The sequence below is a fragment of the Sander vitreus genome, chromosome 4, assembly GCF_031162955.1.
Source record: "Sander vitreus isolate 19-12246 chromosome 4, sanVit1, whole genome shotgun sequence".
In the NCBI taxonomy this organism is placed as follows: domain Eukaryota; kingdom Metazoa; phylum Chordata; class Actinopteri; order Perciformes; family Percidae; genus Sander; species Sander vitreus.
Window position 1 is genome coordinate 24,402,316 of NC_135858.1, and position 17,953 is coordinate 24,420,268.

Genomic DNA, 17,953 nt, shown 5'->3' on the forward strand with positions numbered 1-17,953 from the left:
TTGTATCCATAGCCAGTGTATTACCTACAGTAACTTAGATGGTGGTTGGTACGGCCCCAATTTGGAGAAGCGGACAAGAGAAACGTTACCAGCACGGAAGCTAATCAATGTACTGCTGTGGACGCCACGTTAGTTCAGAAAGTCACACAATAATACAAACAAATTATCCGATCGAGGCAGGGGTAGCAACTCCCGTGCTCTGCAAGGTAAAATTACTGTTTCTGTCAAAGGAGTCTTGTGGCTTTGAGAAAGCAATATGTACTGCTGAAACATTACTTAGCTTCTTTGCCGTTATGTCCAAACTTAGCATAGCTAACGTTGACTCTGCTAGTGCTAGCGTTAAGATTATTCATAATTACTTACTGTGGTAACCCACGTCACTGCTTTGCTAAAGTTTAGTGGGCGTTCCCATGTGAAAAACACAACAAAGAATGCAGATGAAGTTGTCCTTTAAGGAGACCTCTTTCAAAAGTACAGCCTATGTTAAAGTGCCTCGCTGCCATGAGCACATTGAGATCGGTCAACATTTTGGGAGCTCTTTGTGGCATCTAAAACACCAGGACCCTCTATCACTGACTCAATGTTACTCCAACTTTCAATAACAGTCACAGTAAACCACAAACTGTTTGAGTACTTGGAGGCAGGCGTGCTGTAAATCCAAGACCAGAGGGACACTCACCGGGCGACTTTGTTGCTGTGCATTCATTGGCTGTGTCTGGGGAGAATACACTAGAGGGGCGGAACCAGCATTTTGTCCAGGGTTGTATGGAGACTGTCAAAATAAGAAAGGCAAAGACAGACAATGAAGGAAAAGGTTCATTATATACAGACCAGGATGTGTGTGGATGTGTGTGTCACTTCATTAAGACATTTCACAGAACAGCTGTAACCTTAACAATACACCAGCAACAAACTTAACTAACGTACTTTGGAAGTTGCTGGGAGATAATGTTTTCGATTGGGGTTTATGTGCTGCACAGAGATAATTGGTACCCTCAAGGACTGCAAATCCTGTGCTACTTCTTTCCTCATCTAGTGTGCAGTGGAGCTAGGCAGAGGTCGGTTTAAGCAGATCTGCTTACTCCTCTCCAAGCTGCTGCTGGTATGGTGGTGATAATTTAAGTTTGTGCTGGCTGACAAGTCTATGTATAGAAGGCTGGTGAGAGAGTAGGGATGCTTTAGGGTAAGGCAGTGGGCCATTAGGCTATAACAGTGGGAAGTGGAACAACTAGAGACCTGGCAAGCATAGTCACATACTTCTAGAGAAGCTGAGTCACGGAGTCAACATTGCTTGCAAGCGAGAGCAGAATAGGACCTCTTTTACTTGCATGCTCATAGATCTGGCTCCATTATGTAAAAAAAAAAACATTCTGAATTTAGGTGGAGCAAATTATCATATCTCATAACCTAATGGTGAAATAGCTGTGGCCTTTGACATAACTGTCGTGATTCCCGTGGCTTGGTTTCAACAATACAACAGACACAATGTAATGTTACTCCCACAGTGACACAACCTTTTGCAGCTGTACAAACCAGAAAATTGATCAGTGACAGTTGGTACATCAAAACATTACTCAATCTGTGTGGTTAGTACCACAACCTCACAGCAAGATGTTCCGGGGTTCAAACCCCTGGTTTTTAAATTGTACATATGGGTTTCCTCCAGGTACTCTACTTTCCTCCAATAATCTTAGTCCACATTTTGCCACATGCATACTGGGCTGGCCCCCTACAGACCGTCCAAAATCCAAAGTTTTGATAAAAAGAAAATGTGTTTTAAATCTTACAATCTTTTTCATGATATGATTATTTTGACAAATGATACATTCTAGTTGTCTAGTCTAGTGTTGCCCAGCCTGAACACAAGTCATAAAAGCAAGGAGACAAATTGACAGATCAAACATGAATATGCAGAGGTTGACGGAAGACACCGTGATAAACTCACCCCTCCGCCTGCCTCCCAGCCCTTAGGATAGCGATATGGGGAAGCTGTGGGTAGTGATACCTGAGAGAGCGCCGGGGAGTGTGCATGACCGGGCGGGGTGCCAGCCAAGTTAGGGTGTCCCTTTGTGATGTCGTGAGCAGTGTAAGGAGGGCCAGCATGCCTGGGTACCTGTATCACATAAAACAGTAAGGTTAGACAGATAGATACACAAGACGAGATATTTTGTCAAACTGATCTAAAAAGGAGGAACAGCAGAGGCAGGATTCCACTGGTCATTAGTCCTCCCTCTTGCCGAGGAATTTAAATTAAGCTAAAACCCTAGGATTAGCCCCTGTATGTGTGCAGAGGTGAAGACCTGTGCTGTGGATGGGTGTTAAAGTCTGCAGGGGTTGGCTAAGATCGGCTCTGGCCTCTTCTGCAGCCTGCCGTGCCCAACTATGCTGTGCAAGGATGTCTGGGCCTCATATGGCAAAACTGGGTCAAGTAATCATATTACAATCCCACTCATCTGTGATAAATAGGGTGCACCTGATACAACAGATACAACTAAATAAGCCTCGTCAATATGGGCCAACGAAGGGCGGAGGTTGGGCGCCAGTCGAGTGAGCAGTGTCAGGGAGAAAGGATATTTGACTGGGCTCTTAGCCTGTGCTGTGGCAGGATGGGCCTTGGCTGCTGCAGCTGTGGGCCTGCACCACTGCAGGTGCTGCTTGTTGCTGCAGCAAGCCTGACACACCAGGGAATGAGACAGGATACTGCAGGAAGAAAGCAGGAGGCACTGAGACAGCCTGCAAAGCTGGGCAAGCCACCTTTCTCTCCAGGGCCTTTTATTCATTTTTTATATCTCTACACACCCTGACCGTTAAAGCTTTTACGGCTCCATCGGTAATGCTAACATTTACAAACTAACATCTGAAAATGTCATTATATTCAAATCTACAGGCACAACAGGCAGTATTCTATAGCACCATTCCCTTCTGCATCTCTCCATCTTCTATGTGTGGCCCACTTCCCTCAGATGACCTAGGATAAAGCAACTAATCTAGCCGCTGTTGCCAGGGGAGGAGCCTGCTCTGCTTCAGGCGGGTGACTGATTCTGAGGACATACAGAGGGATGGGATGGGGGAGGGGAGGCAAGCGGCTGTATAGGAGCTGTACATGAGGGGAAGGGTAAAATGAGTGCACAAGCCCCACATCCACTGCAGAGAACAACATGCCATGGGCACGGTTTATTTCCACCAGTGTCATCATTGTTGCAGCCTAACGCCTTAAAACAAACTTTCAGAGCTAGAAAATCTCATAAAACCTGCGGTGGTTCCAGTACTGTTGCGTTAGAGGATAAATACGCTCACAGCTGAATAGCCTATCTTTAAGCATACAGTGGCTTTTATTTTGCAACATGCAGCTACCTACTGCACATCAGAAATGTTATCATCAATGAAAACACCTTCTTTGGGGTGTCAAATAACCAAAGTGGCAATTCTATGGTATACTACAATGCTCATAAAAGCCAGAGATTAAAAAAATAAGAGCACCATGGGGCGAACAGACACACATAAGCCAATATCTTCCACCAATGACCACTACAAAGTCTCAGCGGGTGCCACACTTGTATTTATTGTGCCAGCTCAGTTCATTTTCTGTGAGTAAAATCAATAAAATGTAAGGTTAAAAGGGAAATTACTATCTTGAAATGTTTGTAGTAAACATTTAAACGGCCACTAATCACTATCTTACAAAGCCCTCTAACAAATCACTGTCCTTTCCGATAAATGCACATTTGGCTTATCAGAGGAAAAGCGGCGAAGCACTGAAGGTCTGAAAGCAGCAGTGCTCAATATGAATCGCTGTACAGCATAATGCCCAATTGCAGATGGTGACTGTCAAGTCCTCAGAGGAAGGGAGGATGCCACTTCGGGTTTGTTTTTGTCTTTAGGGAGATACAGTAGGTGTGGCTGGTCACTGATGACAATAAATGGCCCCCAGAATTCAGACGAGGACAGCATAAGTAAATTTGGGATTTGTTCTGTGGCCTTGACCAACTGCCATTTTGCTTGTTTGCAAGCCATGATGTCTCTCACTTTCTCATGGGTGGGCCAAATTCTCTGGGCGGGCAAAGCAGAGAAAGGGGAGGTAACCTTCCTCCTTATGACGACATATAGGGAAGATTCCAGATTGACCCATCTGAGCTTTTAATTTCTCAAAAGGCAGAGCAGGATACCCAGGACTCGGTTTACACCTATCGCCATTTCATAGGCAGGCTGGGGGGACTCATATTAAAATTTTTCATTTTTTTTCCAAAAACTTTAACTGCCGAAAGAGACAGTGAATGGCAAAGATCCCCTGAGGTGACACCTTTCCACAGCAGTCGGATCACAGCATTATGTCTTAACAAGCATGCCTAGTTCTTTAAGTAATAATAAAAACACACAAATGCATGTTTACAGTGCCTGTAAAAGCAATTTAACCTCTCACATAGATTTGTTTACACTTTAGTTAATAGTAAAATAATAGTTTGCATTTTAAATCTGTGACACAACTTAAAAAAAATCTAAGCATTGGTGAGTAGTTACATAGGCACTGTCATCTTGCATGGTACCACAACGCTATGACATTATACTTAAACACATTCAGTTGCCAGTTTATTAGGGACACTTGAAGGGGTTTACACTTGAAAACGAATGCAATAAATCCTACCTTCATAAAGGTTACAATGTTCTTAGGAGGAAACTGGTGCGTTTCTCCTGCACTGAACTTCAGTTGGGCGCTCTGCCTCAAAAAAACAGCAATGTCTGTGGCACTCTGTGGTCAGGTCAAAAAACAGCAAAAGAATCACCTCATATGTTGATGTTTTTGGGGTGGCATGAAGCCTACATCAGAGCATGATTAAAATGGTTATAATGATCTGGGAGAGGAGTTTCTAATATTTTGTCCACCCTATTTATGTGAGTGAGGGTAGACTAAATACTAGAAACACTTCTCCGTAAAATGCAATGCAGTTCAATGGCTTCAAAAATTACCACAACGTTAAATCAACACCTCTATTAAACAGTTTCAACAAAAACAAAACATTGCAACCTTCATGAAGGTAGTGTTGCATAAGACTGCAGTAGTTTTAGCCAGGTGTACCTAATAATCTGGCAACTGAGTGTATGTTTTTGGTACAATCATTGTCAAAGTGTATGCAACTACATACAGTCCATACTTTAGCTAGGAGTCTTACGTGTGTGTGTGTGTGTGTGTGTGTGTGTGTGTGTGTGTGTGTGTGTGTGTGTATTCTGTATCTGAAGTGTGTATTTTCTGTACATGCACTGCAGCATACAGGTGGATATGTTTGGGAGAGGGGCTGTGTGCAGTGACTCACGCTGTAGACTGCAGCGACTCCAGGCTGTGTGGGGAAGATTCGCTCGTCCAGTGATGGCTGAACCCGTTGGATTCTGGAGAGAGATGCGTTAAGGAAAACTCTAAAAACAACTTGACCATTTGCTTGGTTTTAAAATGCGTCTTGGGCGATCGGATCAAACGTGGACATCGCTAAATACAACAGTAAACGACCGCCAAGACGAGGTGGTCTGGGACACATTTGGACAAAGTATCTTTTTTAGTGTAAACGCTAATGCGTCTTGATGCGTCCCCAACAAGGGCGTACAGTAACGAAATCTGAACACAAGTGGTCAACTGAAGACGCGTGATAGACACAAGTGTGAATGTAACGTGTCTCGGCTGTCCACTTGTGTTTGGCTCACGGAATTGCAATTTAAAGCAAGTGTAAACATGGCCCTAGAGACCAAAAAAACTGTTTGGACAGCTCATCAGATGAGATTCCTGTCATATTTTATGTTATTCATGCAAGAGACATTGATACGTCTAAATATTGTTGACTAAACTACACAAAGAGACTTGATCTAGTAGTTTCCTGTATAGCAAACACTCTGCAGAGATTACTTCATTCTATACTTCTATGTATTTATGCAGTACAGTTAGCGGATTCAGATTCAAAGGGCTTTCCTCAGCCACAATGGCTCTGTAGTTTGATTTCAAGGATCCCCCCCAACCACCCCGCCCAAAATGCCCCATCTCTGAGAGTACACTGTGTACCTTCACCGTTTTGCGAGTGTTAAAGGGAAAATCTGAAATGGATTTCTGGACCACTTCAGGCAAGGAGATAGACTGAGCAGCAGATTTGACTAATGCAAAGGAATAGCAAAAGCTAAAACTCCATTCAATATCAATTCTCTTTTCATATGTCAAAGAAAAACAATACTTTAAGGTTTATTTCAGGTTTCTGAAACATGTAATAATGAGGCTCACTAGGGAGACAACACTAAGACATTGGAAAAAAAAATAGGGAATGTGTAATAGTTGCATAGCAGTGTTTAGTAACCTGCTCAGGCAGTTGTCTGTGAGACACACACATGGTCACATGGTTTAAGGGAAACCGAATGTCTGGCTTTCTTCCTTTCTTCGCTTCACGCAAATCAGGCTGTCATAGAGAGAGAGAGGTCTTTTTTTTTTTTCTTAAGATAATCTGACTGGGAAGGGCTGCTGACTTTCTGGCAAGAGAACCTTAATACTTCTTCCCAAATATTTTGAGCCTAGAAAACTAACTTAAAAAGGAGGTTTGTACGTATATGTATGAGTGATAATAAGTCATAATTTTACAGTTCAATCTTTAATTCAAAAGGCAACATTAGAAAGCCTGACGAGTCTATGAGCTTCACTTTAACATATTCCACCTCTTCACATGAAAACTGCCAGAGATAGTAACAAATGACAAAAAGTTGAAAGTTTAAGCATACTTTCTAACCTCTGCACAGCTGACCAATCAGGCCGGTAAGTGGGTGTGAATGTCAGATTGTAGGTTTAGGGAGAGTTATAGGAATAACTCCTCGCTAATCCGACTTCGAAAAGGTGTGGGAAGAAAGTTATCCAAAGCTATCCGACAAGCTGCTCTGACAGTGGCCCTTTAAGCCTGCAGGGGCCGTCATCTCTTTGGCCCCCTGCCAGCACCACTACTTGTAAACGACAACACAAGAGGGAGATAGGAAAGAAAAGAAAAGAATCATTTAAAAAGAGGGCTGAGATTCAAAAAAACAGAAGCACAGCAGGAAGCATTATCCGTTTCATTGCTGGGGAATTTGGAAAAACATAAAAACACCCACCCCTCACACACACACGCACGCGCGCACAGGAATTAGGAGTAATTAGAGGCTCAATCTCCTCAAACTGATATGACAGTCTAGGTGAGGAGGAGCACAACAATACTGTACTATGAGAAACAGTATTTACAATGTTCATCTTTTGTTTTGATTTGCCAAGAGCACCAGACAGGAGACCATCTTAGCAAATAGTGCAAGTACCAGAAAGACGTTTATTTATTTATTTATTTTTTCAGTGATTTGCCGATAACCGGTCATGATCTGAAAAGCCATTATGTGGTACACCCAATGCCACAAAGCACGAAGTAAGTGAGAAAATGTCACAGGAGGGGGGAGCTTTCAACAGTGAGGCAACATGATCTGTCTGCTCTACATGACTGCTGGTTGGTAACTGTGTCGGGGACTGAGGGAAGGCAGCAAGATGTGCACAGGTGAAACCAGGGTTCATCCTGCTGGAGCAACAGGAACAAAGCCACCTGGAGGTCAGGGTCTGTTGTCAACAGTGGCATGCGCAGGAAAAGCAAATTCAAAAATGATCAGGTAAAATAAGACATGTAAATCTTCCAGGGATTTTGGCAGACCTGATCTTCTTACAACTGCAGTCAAATTGTACAAACAAGAGATTTAAAAATGTCGTGCCTTCAGCTGGAATAGTCTTTCATATCACGTTTTAGGGGAAACTCAAAAGGCGATATTAAACATAAAATCTATTTTAAAGCAAAATGACATTCAAACAACATACAAGAAACTTGTTTAATTGAAAAACTCATCCAGTTTTGTTTCCTCTCAGGACAACTTGCAAAGTAATTCTGTTTATGTGCCTAAAAATGTTTGCCTCAGACAATCTGTAACATAATTTCACTTTCATAGTAAAAGCATTTTTACATTTTGGGGGCTACTAATAGGTTCACTAACGGAGAGCTGAATGAATGAAGATCCATTCATGCTAGCAATGTGACGCATTTTCTCCACTTAATGTAACTTTCTTTACTCATTTTTGCAACGTTAAGATTGACTGCTGGTGATAACAAATATCCCAATGCTCTTACAATGATGCACAGCCATACTCAGGTGATCACACTGAGAAAACAAAATGACCTGAGGTAAAACATCATTTATGTCAAGCCCTCCATATGGGTGGCCAGGTAAGCAGATGGATGCAGACACTTTTCAGTCAAGCTCTTCTGCGTGTATCAGGCACAACCATGAAAGTGGCTGACTGCACTAATTAGATGTTAGTCATTAGTTTGATTCATTAATTTTCTGCTTGAGGAGAGAGGGTGAGCACAATGTCAATTTAAAGACTTACAACAGGGATATTGCTTCAGGGAATGAGGGTATCAGTGTGGCTGAAAAATGACCTGCAACACATCCAATTGGACAAAATGGTAAGATGGTAAGATTCATATTTGACGCTCTCTGAGACTGAGAAAAAAAATTGCAGTGTACAGATGAGGGAGGGTTGCTGGTACATAATCCTAAATGAACCACACTTCAATAATGCCAGCATTTTAAACTCAAAAGACATTTTGAGAACAGTGACCCCAGATTTCTTATGACACTGTGAGCACATGACCACCAAGAAGCTGCTCACATTTCAAACAGGGTTCCTACCTGCTCAACAAGGATAGGCTGCCGTGTGGTTTACTGTTGACAAGGTAAAAATTGGGTCTAAAACAAGTCTGCCACCACAGCCTAAAACAAGCCCATGCTGACCCTTCTTCTTTGACGAGGTCATAAAGTAGCTTCAGCCAATCCTCCTTGTCCATTGACTCTAAAGTGATCTGTAAGCCTCATTTAGGAGAGTGGGGGAGTACAGTAAGCTAATGCTTCATCATTAGCTTACTGTAAAGCCACTAATGTTCTGTGAGTGTGTGTGAGGGGGAGAGAAAGGGGAAGACAGGAGGAAATACAGCCGTTCAAATAGCAGGGGTGTGATCAGGAGGATGATACAGCTCAATCAACTGTAATCTGCGGTTACTGTTTAAATGAATCAACAACCTCATCCCTGAATGAATCAGCACCCCTCACCCCTGAATTTCTTTGGCTGAATGCAGCCAAAAAAAAAAAAAGTGCCATGTCACACAAATATGGCACATTTAAAAAATAACATGCTTCCTTTGAATGACACGGGCTACCTGGGAAACTCAAAGTCCAACGGGTTCAGAGTGGAGGCACAGATGGTGCAGACACAAATCCTCCTTCTCCCTGCCTACTGCCCCACCCATACCTACGCGCGCGCGCACACACACACACACACACACACACACACACACACACACACACACACACACACACACACACCTGCTGTTTCACTATAGTATGAACGATAGGTGGTAGGTTGGTGGATTCAACTCTAATATATTATAACCTGCGTTGAGTTTGCTGGGGTCATGTAACTATAAAGTAAGGAATCTCTGTGAGCCACCAGTGATTAATATGCCTATCTGAAAATGAATACCTCCGGTATTTCACTGTGTGCGTTTCTGATGGAAGCATGCTGGATATTACTATTTTTTAGTGCTGCCAGTTAAACGCGTTATTAACGGCGTTAACGCAAACCCATTTTAACGGCGTAAATTTTTTATCGTGAGATTAACGTTAGTTAGTTTTTTTCACATGCTGTTGCAACAACTAGTACCGTTAGAAAAACTACAACACCACACCGGATCTAGCTAGACCGGAAACAAAACAACAGGCACGCCGCACACCATGCCCACACACTTGTTTGGGCTTGCGAGCCGGCCAAAGAGTAGTAGGCTAACGTTACGTTTTGAGTGGATGGCGAGCGCGAGACGCCGAAATGGATGCCAATTAGATTCTGAATGGAAAGTTTACTTTGAAGAAGTTGCCAAATGGTTCCATTGACAAGACCAAAGTGATCTGTGTGTTTTGTCGTTGTGAACTGAGCCATCATCGCAGCACGTCCAGTCTGAAATACCACTTGATGGCCGAGCACACAGCTGATGCGAATTCTCCACCCCCTCGTCAAAGCCGTTGTGTGAGAGATTATTTGCTCCAAGTGAGAATAATAGTGTGAAATTGAACACTACAGTATGCCAATGTTGTTTACAATAAAAAAACACTTGCACAAAGCAAGCCGATCCACTTTTCCATGTTGATGAGAGCATTAAAATGAGAAAAAAAATAATTGGACAAAAAGAAATCTAGGGACATTTAGAATAGATGAAAATGTGCGATTAATTGCGAGTTAACTATGACATAATGTGATTAATCGCGATTAAATATTTTAATCGTTTGACAGCACTACTATTTTTACAACCAAACAGATATCGTACAGGACAGTGATTCCTCTATGTTGATATTTCCGCAGCGGCCCGCCACGGTAACATTTCTGCCGCCACGGTATCAGAAATAGGGCAGACGCACAACAGTGTTTCCGCTATGTACACCGCGCAGCGCTGCTCGATTTATGGAAAGTCATAAAGTCGTAATTACACGACTCTGCAGAGCCGTCTGCTCTACTGAACTCAAGCGAACTGTCATCCGCTCTCTTTCCCCTTTAGGGTGAGCAACTGCAACAGTGACAGGACGTCATCAGTCGCGAAGTCATGGCAACCAAATAAACAACAGGGTGAGTACTACTTGTCACTCAATCTTAGGCAAAGTGACAAACAGCGACGAAAGCCGCGACATGAAATCCGCACTCCCGCGGGTCCCGTGAAATATGACTGCTACGGTTTATTAGAAAATAGCATTGTGGACACTGAATTTGATGAATTTACCGTTTATCAGACCCCAGATGAGACAAGAAGCTAACGTTAGCTAACACTGCGGTGACGGCCCCTCTGCCTTTGACTCCCCGCTGCAGAAGGCGCTGAATTCCTCCGACACGCTGTATTAACGTTACTGTTTTAAAACCGTTTTCCAGGTTAGTGGGGGTGCATACCGCTCAAAACCAACATTAAAAACTAGTAATGTTCACTCCGCGTTTTGTTTTGTTGTTAAACTGTGTGTAAAATGAGCGGTGACGTTAAATCACCCTACGGTACCGTCTATTTGCTGGATGGTTTAAAGGTAACGGTCGGTAGCTAACATTAGCATGTAAGCCCGTACTTTTTGACGTTAAACCCCCCCCCCCCCCGCTTTTTTTAAATTATTAAATTGTATTAATAGTGAAACTATACCTAGTAAAAGTCCTTTATTCAAATGTTTATTTAAAATGGTCCCATGGCATGAACATTTCACTTTGAGGTTTTTTAACATTATTTTGAGTTCCCCCAGCCTGCCTATGATCCCCCAGTGACTAGAAATGCGACGTCGTTGTTGTGTTGTTTATCTTAATGTTTTTACTTTTAATACTTTAAACATGTCATCTTAGCTGGCAATGTTGTTAAATTCTCCCCAATTCCAGGTCACATTCCTGCTGAAACATGTCCGATTGTGTAGCGTTTGGTTCATAAGTCTTTATCTGCGATTTTTGACGTTAGAAAGTGCTGCTTCGTTCCACTACAATCTAACGTTAGCATACTCATAGCTAACTATTATAGCTGCATGCTAACGCGACATAGCGGAGCATATATAGCTAGCTATATATGTACGTATGTAGCAGGACTTTGTACCGTAAAAAATAAATAAAGGCTTCTAAACCAAATACTAAACAAATACAAATACAGTAAAGTGACCGGAATTTGGGGTGAAATGTCCAGCATAATAGTTTGCTAGGAGTTTGCTGGTCTCTCACAGAGATCTCATTTGTAGCCCTGTTTTTACCTGATACTTTCATCGAAGTACAAACACATGAAGTGAGAGGTATACACATGCTTAAACTTTATTTAAAGCATGATTAACCTGAAGCAGGACGGAGTCATGACTTAAAACACCAAAGCAAGGCTTCTAGCTCAGGCTAGCTAGCGTTAGCAAATTACCTTCAAAGTTGCAAAGAAATGATGAAACGTAAAATTTGAAGCCTTTATTTAATTTGCTACATGGTGTTGTACTGAATGGCCGGACGACCCTCCGTATATCATTAACAGATACTTTAGGCAACTCCAGAAAACACCTTCTAAACTTCCTCTCTGCCATCATAACGGTCTACTGTCACTGTCAATGTTTTCTTCTGGTAACCAGAAATGTCCAAACATCCTTACGGCAGCGCGTGCATAGAGCTGTGAAGTTTGCCTGTGTTTGCACAAGCGTAGAACTGATCAGGCAGTGTCGGAAAAACACGTTGAGTTTCTGCGCATGCGCTGAATTGTGCGCATGCGCAGAACGGATCTTACAGGCGTTACGGATCGGGTACTGACACAAACAAGCAAAGTGGCAGTTGGACAAGGCCACACCCCCACCCTCCACCTTGCCCTAAATGGGCACTACTCTTTAAGAGCCATAAACATTTTCGACAGTAGGTCTACACTGTATATTTGTTGGAGGGCAAAACTACATTAGCAACCATGGCGCAGCCCCGTCTGTTGTGCATTTGTGAAACGCTGCCACGGTGCGTTAAAAACATGCATGTATAATAAGAACTGGATACTGCGTTCGAGACAGAGCCCCATTCATTCCTATGAGAGTTGCTCAGTGGAGCATAAAGACACAAATGTTCAGCTGCTGTATATAAGAATACCCAGATGATCGGCGCTGCTTCCATATTATTGGACCCATAGAGCAGGTGCACTAGATACCTCCGCCGAGCCGGCTACTTCTGATTTAGCACTCTGGCTAACTTGAATGGGGATTAAATGATTTAATCGTGCAGCTCTTCAAGACTTTCCAAACATTAACCGGACCAAATTTATCAAATTCTGATTAAACGAGTCATTTGGGGGGTTGTGACAAAAATGTATCCACTGATTTACAGATGTCTCTATCGCCCTGTAAGTCTACGGGGGGAAAAAAAAAAATATTTTTTTTGGGCCCATGGCATCCTGTGACGGACACGGAAGTTGTAATTCCACGTTTGGTCGCTATGTCAAATTGGCTTCAAAGTATGGCGCACTTCCTGGGGGCCTGGTTAAAAATGTGAAAATACTTCCTGTTATTTAGTCACTAACCACAGTGGAGGACAGTGACAGCTATCATCTGTGAAACTACTTACTACTACGGCCAAATCGCACTGGCCAAGAAATGAAGAATTTGCTACAGAAGCAGCCAGAAATGCATATTGCCTGGTTACTGGTTTATGTTTAAACGCCAGCAGCACTGGACTCAGCCAGCGGTGCCACGAGCCTGAACGATGAAAACTGACCGAAATGACTAAAAACACTTGCCAGGATGATTTAGGCAATAGAACAGTGCTAACAAACAGTTACCAATTACTCGCCAAAAGGTGAGTTTAACCATGAAATGTTTCTTTTTTTCAGATTCTGTTTTGCATAAAAATACTTATGAAATGTGAGAACAGAGGACTGAAATAAATACCCACCAAAGACTAGTACAAAAGGAACAAACTAAACTGTACTAGCATTGCTTACTGTTTACATTACTGCACTTACAAACCCTTGTTAACCGCACACAATTACGCAATTGTTTAGCTGCAGAGTATAACAGTACATGCAATATTGCATTTGTACATTTATAAGGCAAAGCTTAAATTCTTGCTGCGCTACAAATATGTGCACTGTATTGGCATATGTTGCAGCACTACTTGCTGACAAGTTGATGTGAACATTCTCAACGCCACCATTGACATACAGCACCATGGTGTGGGTGGGATAGATCTCCAAACACAGAGTTCACTGTAAATAATGAGTATTGTAAGAACAGTTGAAAGCAATATAAGTATAATCAGAAAATGTTAGTCTTTTTTTAGCAATTAAAGGTTGTATTTGAAAAGCATTTTTCATGAGCAAATCCAGGCGTTGATTTATGATTGAATAAATAACTAACCACAATAATGTGTAAATCACTTCACATAGCTCTGACAATGTGCAGAATGTCTTCCTCAACAGGCCACTCCCTCTCTGGAAAGAACAGTCCTGCATGCTGGCTCATACCAACTCAGCAGTTTATTTATAACATCCCACAGTGAGTATGCTCATTAGAATATCTTCTCATGCAGGCTGCACACACCTGTCCTAAAAAAAAAAAAAAGACTACAGTGCTGTGTGGCCTACCATCTAGGTACATACATTACATAGTGGTATATCAGAACTCTGGCTGTGTGACTGCATTCCTGGCTCGCAGCGGTTACATCAAACCTCAATGCACTTTAGTGGCAAATGCTGTCATCCGTTTTGTTGAAACAGAAACAAAAACCATGAGGACAAAGAATTGTAAAATAAAAATAAAAAAAATAGCATGCAAAGTTGTGAGAGAGAAAAAGAAGTGATGCTCTTCAAAGGGAGATGAAAGTGCTGTACAATGAAAGCTGAGGGATTGAATGGGGTGCCCAGTGAGACAAGCAGGGGGAAAATGGGGAGAGGGCCACAGTTTTCTCAGCTGGGCCAGCAGTAGTGGTGGTGGTGGTGGTGGGGGGGGGGGTGGAATGAGGGATGGCTGAGGCAGGCTGGGTGACCTGGGCCTTTGTTGGCAGATGGTGAGAAGCGCCACCTTGGCCTCTCGCTCTGAATGCTAAGCAGCACAGCCATTGTCTGACAAGTACAGCAGCAGACGCATGCGCTGGGTGTTTCTCTGGCAACCAGGAACAGAAACAAACTGCACCCCCAGCACTGCACACATACTGCTTCACCACCACCCTGCTTCTCTGGACTCCTGTGCATCTCAGGACTCCACAAACACAACAACATCCTCAAAGTGGGAATTCCCATACATAAGGAGCCGAGCATAACATGCTCCCACACTCCTGACCTCAGAGGTCTAGAGAGAGTGAGAGGTCAGACAAGTGGCAACACTCAGAGGGTCTGTTTCCATATGGACATGAAAATCAAATGCAGAGCAGTCTAGTGCAGTGTTGTCAAAAACGGGCTCCAGGGACCATAGTGGGGACCTTGGAAATTACACAGAGGTCCCAGGACAAAGCAGACTAGATTCATTTTCCTGCAATTTCACTCATTTAATGTCTGCAACTTTTCTTTTCGGTTAACTCCCACGTACTGCACAGGTGGTTACGTAATGCAAGAAGAATAAAAACATCATACTTTATTATAGTGAAAGACTTTCAACAATTGAACATTCAATATAATCCAAATAAATTCAACAGCACCAAAAACTGCAATGTGACCAGATAGTTGAAACAGTACATCATCAACAACAAAACTAATATAATTAACTTTGGAAAAGTAGGATTTATTGCATGGCTGTTACATTGGATTGAATTAAATACACATTAGCTAGGAGAACCTGATAAACTGGTATGGCATCAGTGTATTGTCAAGTGTATTTTGCCTCCATATGGATACACATGGGGGCATAATATCATATAGAAAATTGGATATTTTGGATTGAATTTATGATTATATCTCCAACTCCTGAACACATACAGTTAATAAAAAAACTATAGCAACAAGAACTGAAGTAACAAACTATTGTGCTATATGGCTGCCTGATGGTTTGTCCCTGTATATTTCACAGGGTCACAGATTAGTGGATCAATAGCCACAACTTCATCAAGAGGGGTCAGAGATTCCACAATGTCGAACAAAATAAGACACTTGGTCAATGTTATAGCTAAGCAAGAGTGAACAAAAAGCCAAATAAGACAATTATGCCCAAGATAGCTCCTACTCTAAAAAGGGGAAATATTTACCATTATTCTAGTAATTAGTATTATGTATCCATATCCACGATCCCTTAAACATGACATAAACTGAGTAAATGGGGAGACTGCAGTTCTGTACTCTGTACTATGCTTCACATCATAGAGCAAAAAAGTAGGTTCAGCAAGTTTCAAAAGCCTGGAGAGTCAAAAGATGACATGGCACAACAAATAAAGAGACCATTATCTTCTGTGTTGTGTTTGTGTTGCTCATTTAAACTCACAAACAACTCAAAAACATCACAACATACTGTAAGCAAGACAGGGTTTCATACTGCCACCTGCAATAACCAGCTACTTACTGGCCCGTCAGAAACACAGGGCGGCTGTGATCGTGGGTGGCAGGACATCAGGTTGAGACATCACACCCCAAAGCTAAAACCACAACAGAAGCAGTCAGATCACAAAAGACGCATCTTTCTGCCACCAGCATGCAATCCTCAACCTGGCACTACAGCAGCCATGCTGTAAATAAAACAGGAGGTGACATAACCACGGTGACTTCACTACACCAAAAGTAGGGTAGAGTAATATTGGTGTATCACTGTGTAAATTCTAAGGTAAAGGTGTATGTTGGGGCAATGAAAGTGCAAACCCACAACATTAAAAGGCTGACAGAACTAGCTATACACTGCATTTTAATATTTGGAGACAAATTTCTGGGAGAACAAGTCTATCAGCTAATAAGGATTTAACAGTATGTTAATATTAAACCATATATCATTAACAGTCCAGAACTGGCAAGCTACTTTCTTACTGCCAAATTTATAAATGCTGTCATCCTGAGATCTCACCGGCCCATGCACTGACAGGCCTGTCAATGTGCATAGTAGCACCTCTTCAAAAGAGCTATAGTCGTGTGAAAAAGGAAAGGCGGTGCAATTCTCACAAACCGGGCTTCATACAAGGCTAACATTAGCCCCATTATCAAGCCACAGGTCAACACCCTGAAATGGATGAAGTTGTACTGCTCTGCGACGTTGCATTCACTGACTTGTGCACTAACTAGCATTAGAGGCTAACGTTACTATTTAGCTGGCTGGCAAAGTAACTAGCTAGGCACACGCACCTTGCTAGCCAACAACGGTAATGTTAACTGAACAAAGCCGGTAACCGGTGTGGAAAGCCTGATAGACTGCCGGTGATGGAGTTTTGCTACACCAAAAAATGACACATTATCTGTCATTAACTGTATTCCACTAAATTCAAATGACAGCTAATGTTATTTTCAAAAACAAATGTAACTAGAATCAGTAGTGTAGCGCGAACTCCCAAAAATCGAAATGACATGTCCGTTAGCTTTGACAACCGGCTTGATAAGCTAACGTTAGCATACTTAGCTAGGTTAGCTAATTGTCCCCTCCCCTCCTCCAAGCTCCCTCCAAACGTAACCATCATCCCCGCATTTAAACCTGTGTTATATATCAATAATAAAACAGCAGTGAGTGTTACTGTCATAAAGGGGAATGAAATGCATAACATCACAAACAATTTCCCATGTTACCCAAGTGAAAGGATACTGAGGTGGTGGTACAGCGCCGGGCTGAGGAGCTGTTGGGGCTCCCGGCGGCAGAGACACGGAGGTCAGGGTAGCCCGCAGTTGGCTCGACGGAGAGGGTCCACTTCCAGGTCCGCTAACTGCGACAGCGGCGGATTTGGGGACCACTTTCGGTGGCAAACTCATCGCAAAAAAATCAACAAATAAAAACAATACCTTAATAAATACTGATACAAACAACGCCTAGCTTACATACATAGAACAAGCGTAGCAGATTCTTGAAGCAGGCCCAAAATCCCTTTAACGAACTGGGATAGCGAAGCTCGAATAGCAACACAAACGTCTTTTTTTCATGGAAAGTCGCTGTTCGGATCAGCGGTGCTATTCATGGGGACGGTGGGAGGTTTAGCCTCCCTTGCCCGTCCGGAACCTCTGCGGATCCGGCTCGGTTCCGTTTCTTTCAAAAATAAATAATCGCCACGATCTTCAACCTCCCTCGGCGATCTACCTTTTCTTCTCGACACGTATGTTTCCTATCATTTTTTTTCTCACAGAGATGAGAGACTTCGCCAACATGGCGTTGCGGCCGCTTCCAGCAGTCCGGGCAGGACAGATGATTCGGCAATTCTCGGCCAGTTACGGATTCGCTCGGCTAATCAACTAACCTACAATCA

The 17,953-nt window shown here is 42.7% G+C and overlaps 1 protein-coding gene across 10 annotated transcripts in view; it reads right to left on the minus strand.

The window, feature by feature from the left end:
• Positions 1-17,912, minus strand: part of eif4g3a (eukaryotic translation initiation factor 4 gamma, 3a) — a 56,746-nt gene extending 38,834 nt beyond the window's left edge. For 4 of the 10 annotated variants that reach the window (XM_078249129.1, XM_078249128.1, XM_078249126.1 and 1 more), the window contains exons 1-5: positions 17,302-17,911; positions 5,310-5,382; positions 4,643-4,747; positions 1,946-2,113; positions 680-772 (exon numbers count right to left, since the gene is read on the minus strand). In XM_078249129.1, the coding sequence (XP_078105255.1) occupies positions 680-772; positions 1,946-2,113; positions 4,643-4,747; positions 5,310-5,382; positions 17,302-17,465 (603 nt within the window). In that variant the 5' untranslated portion in view covers positions 17,466-17,911. Of the gene's footprint in view, positions 1-679; positions 773-1,945; positions 2,114-4,642; positions 4,748-5,309; positions 5,383-17,301 lie in introns of all 10 variants that reach the window. The other 6 variants (XM_078249134.1, XM_078249135.1, XM_078249127.1 and 3 more) reach the window with 3 other exon arrangements.
• Between the last annotated feature and the right edge of the window lie 41 nt (positions 17,913-17,953).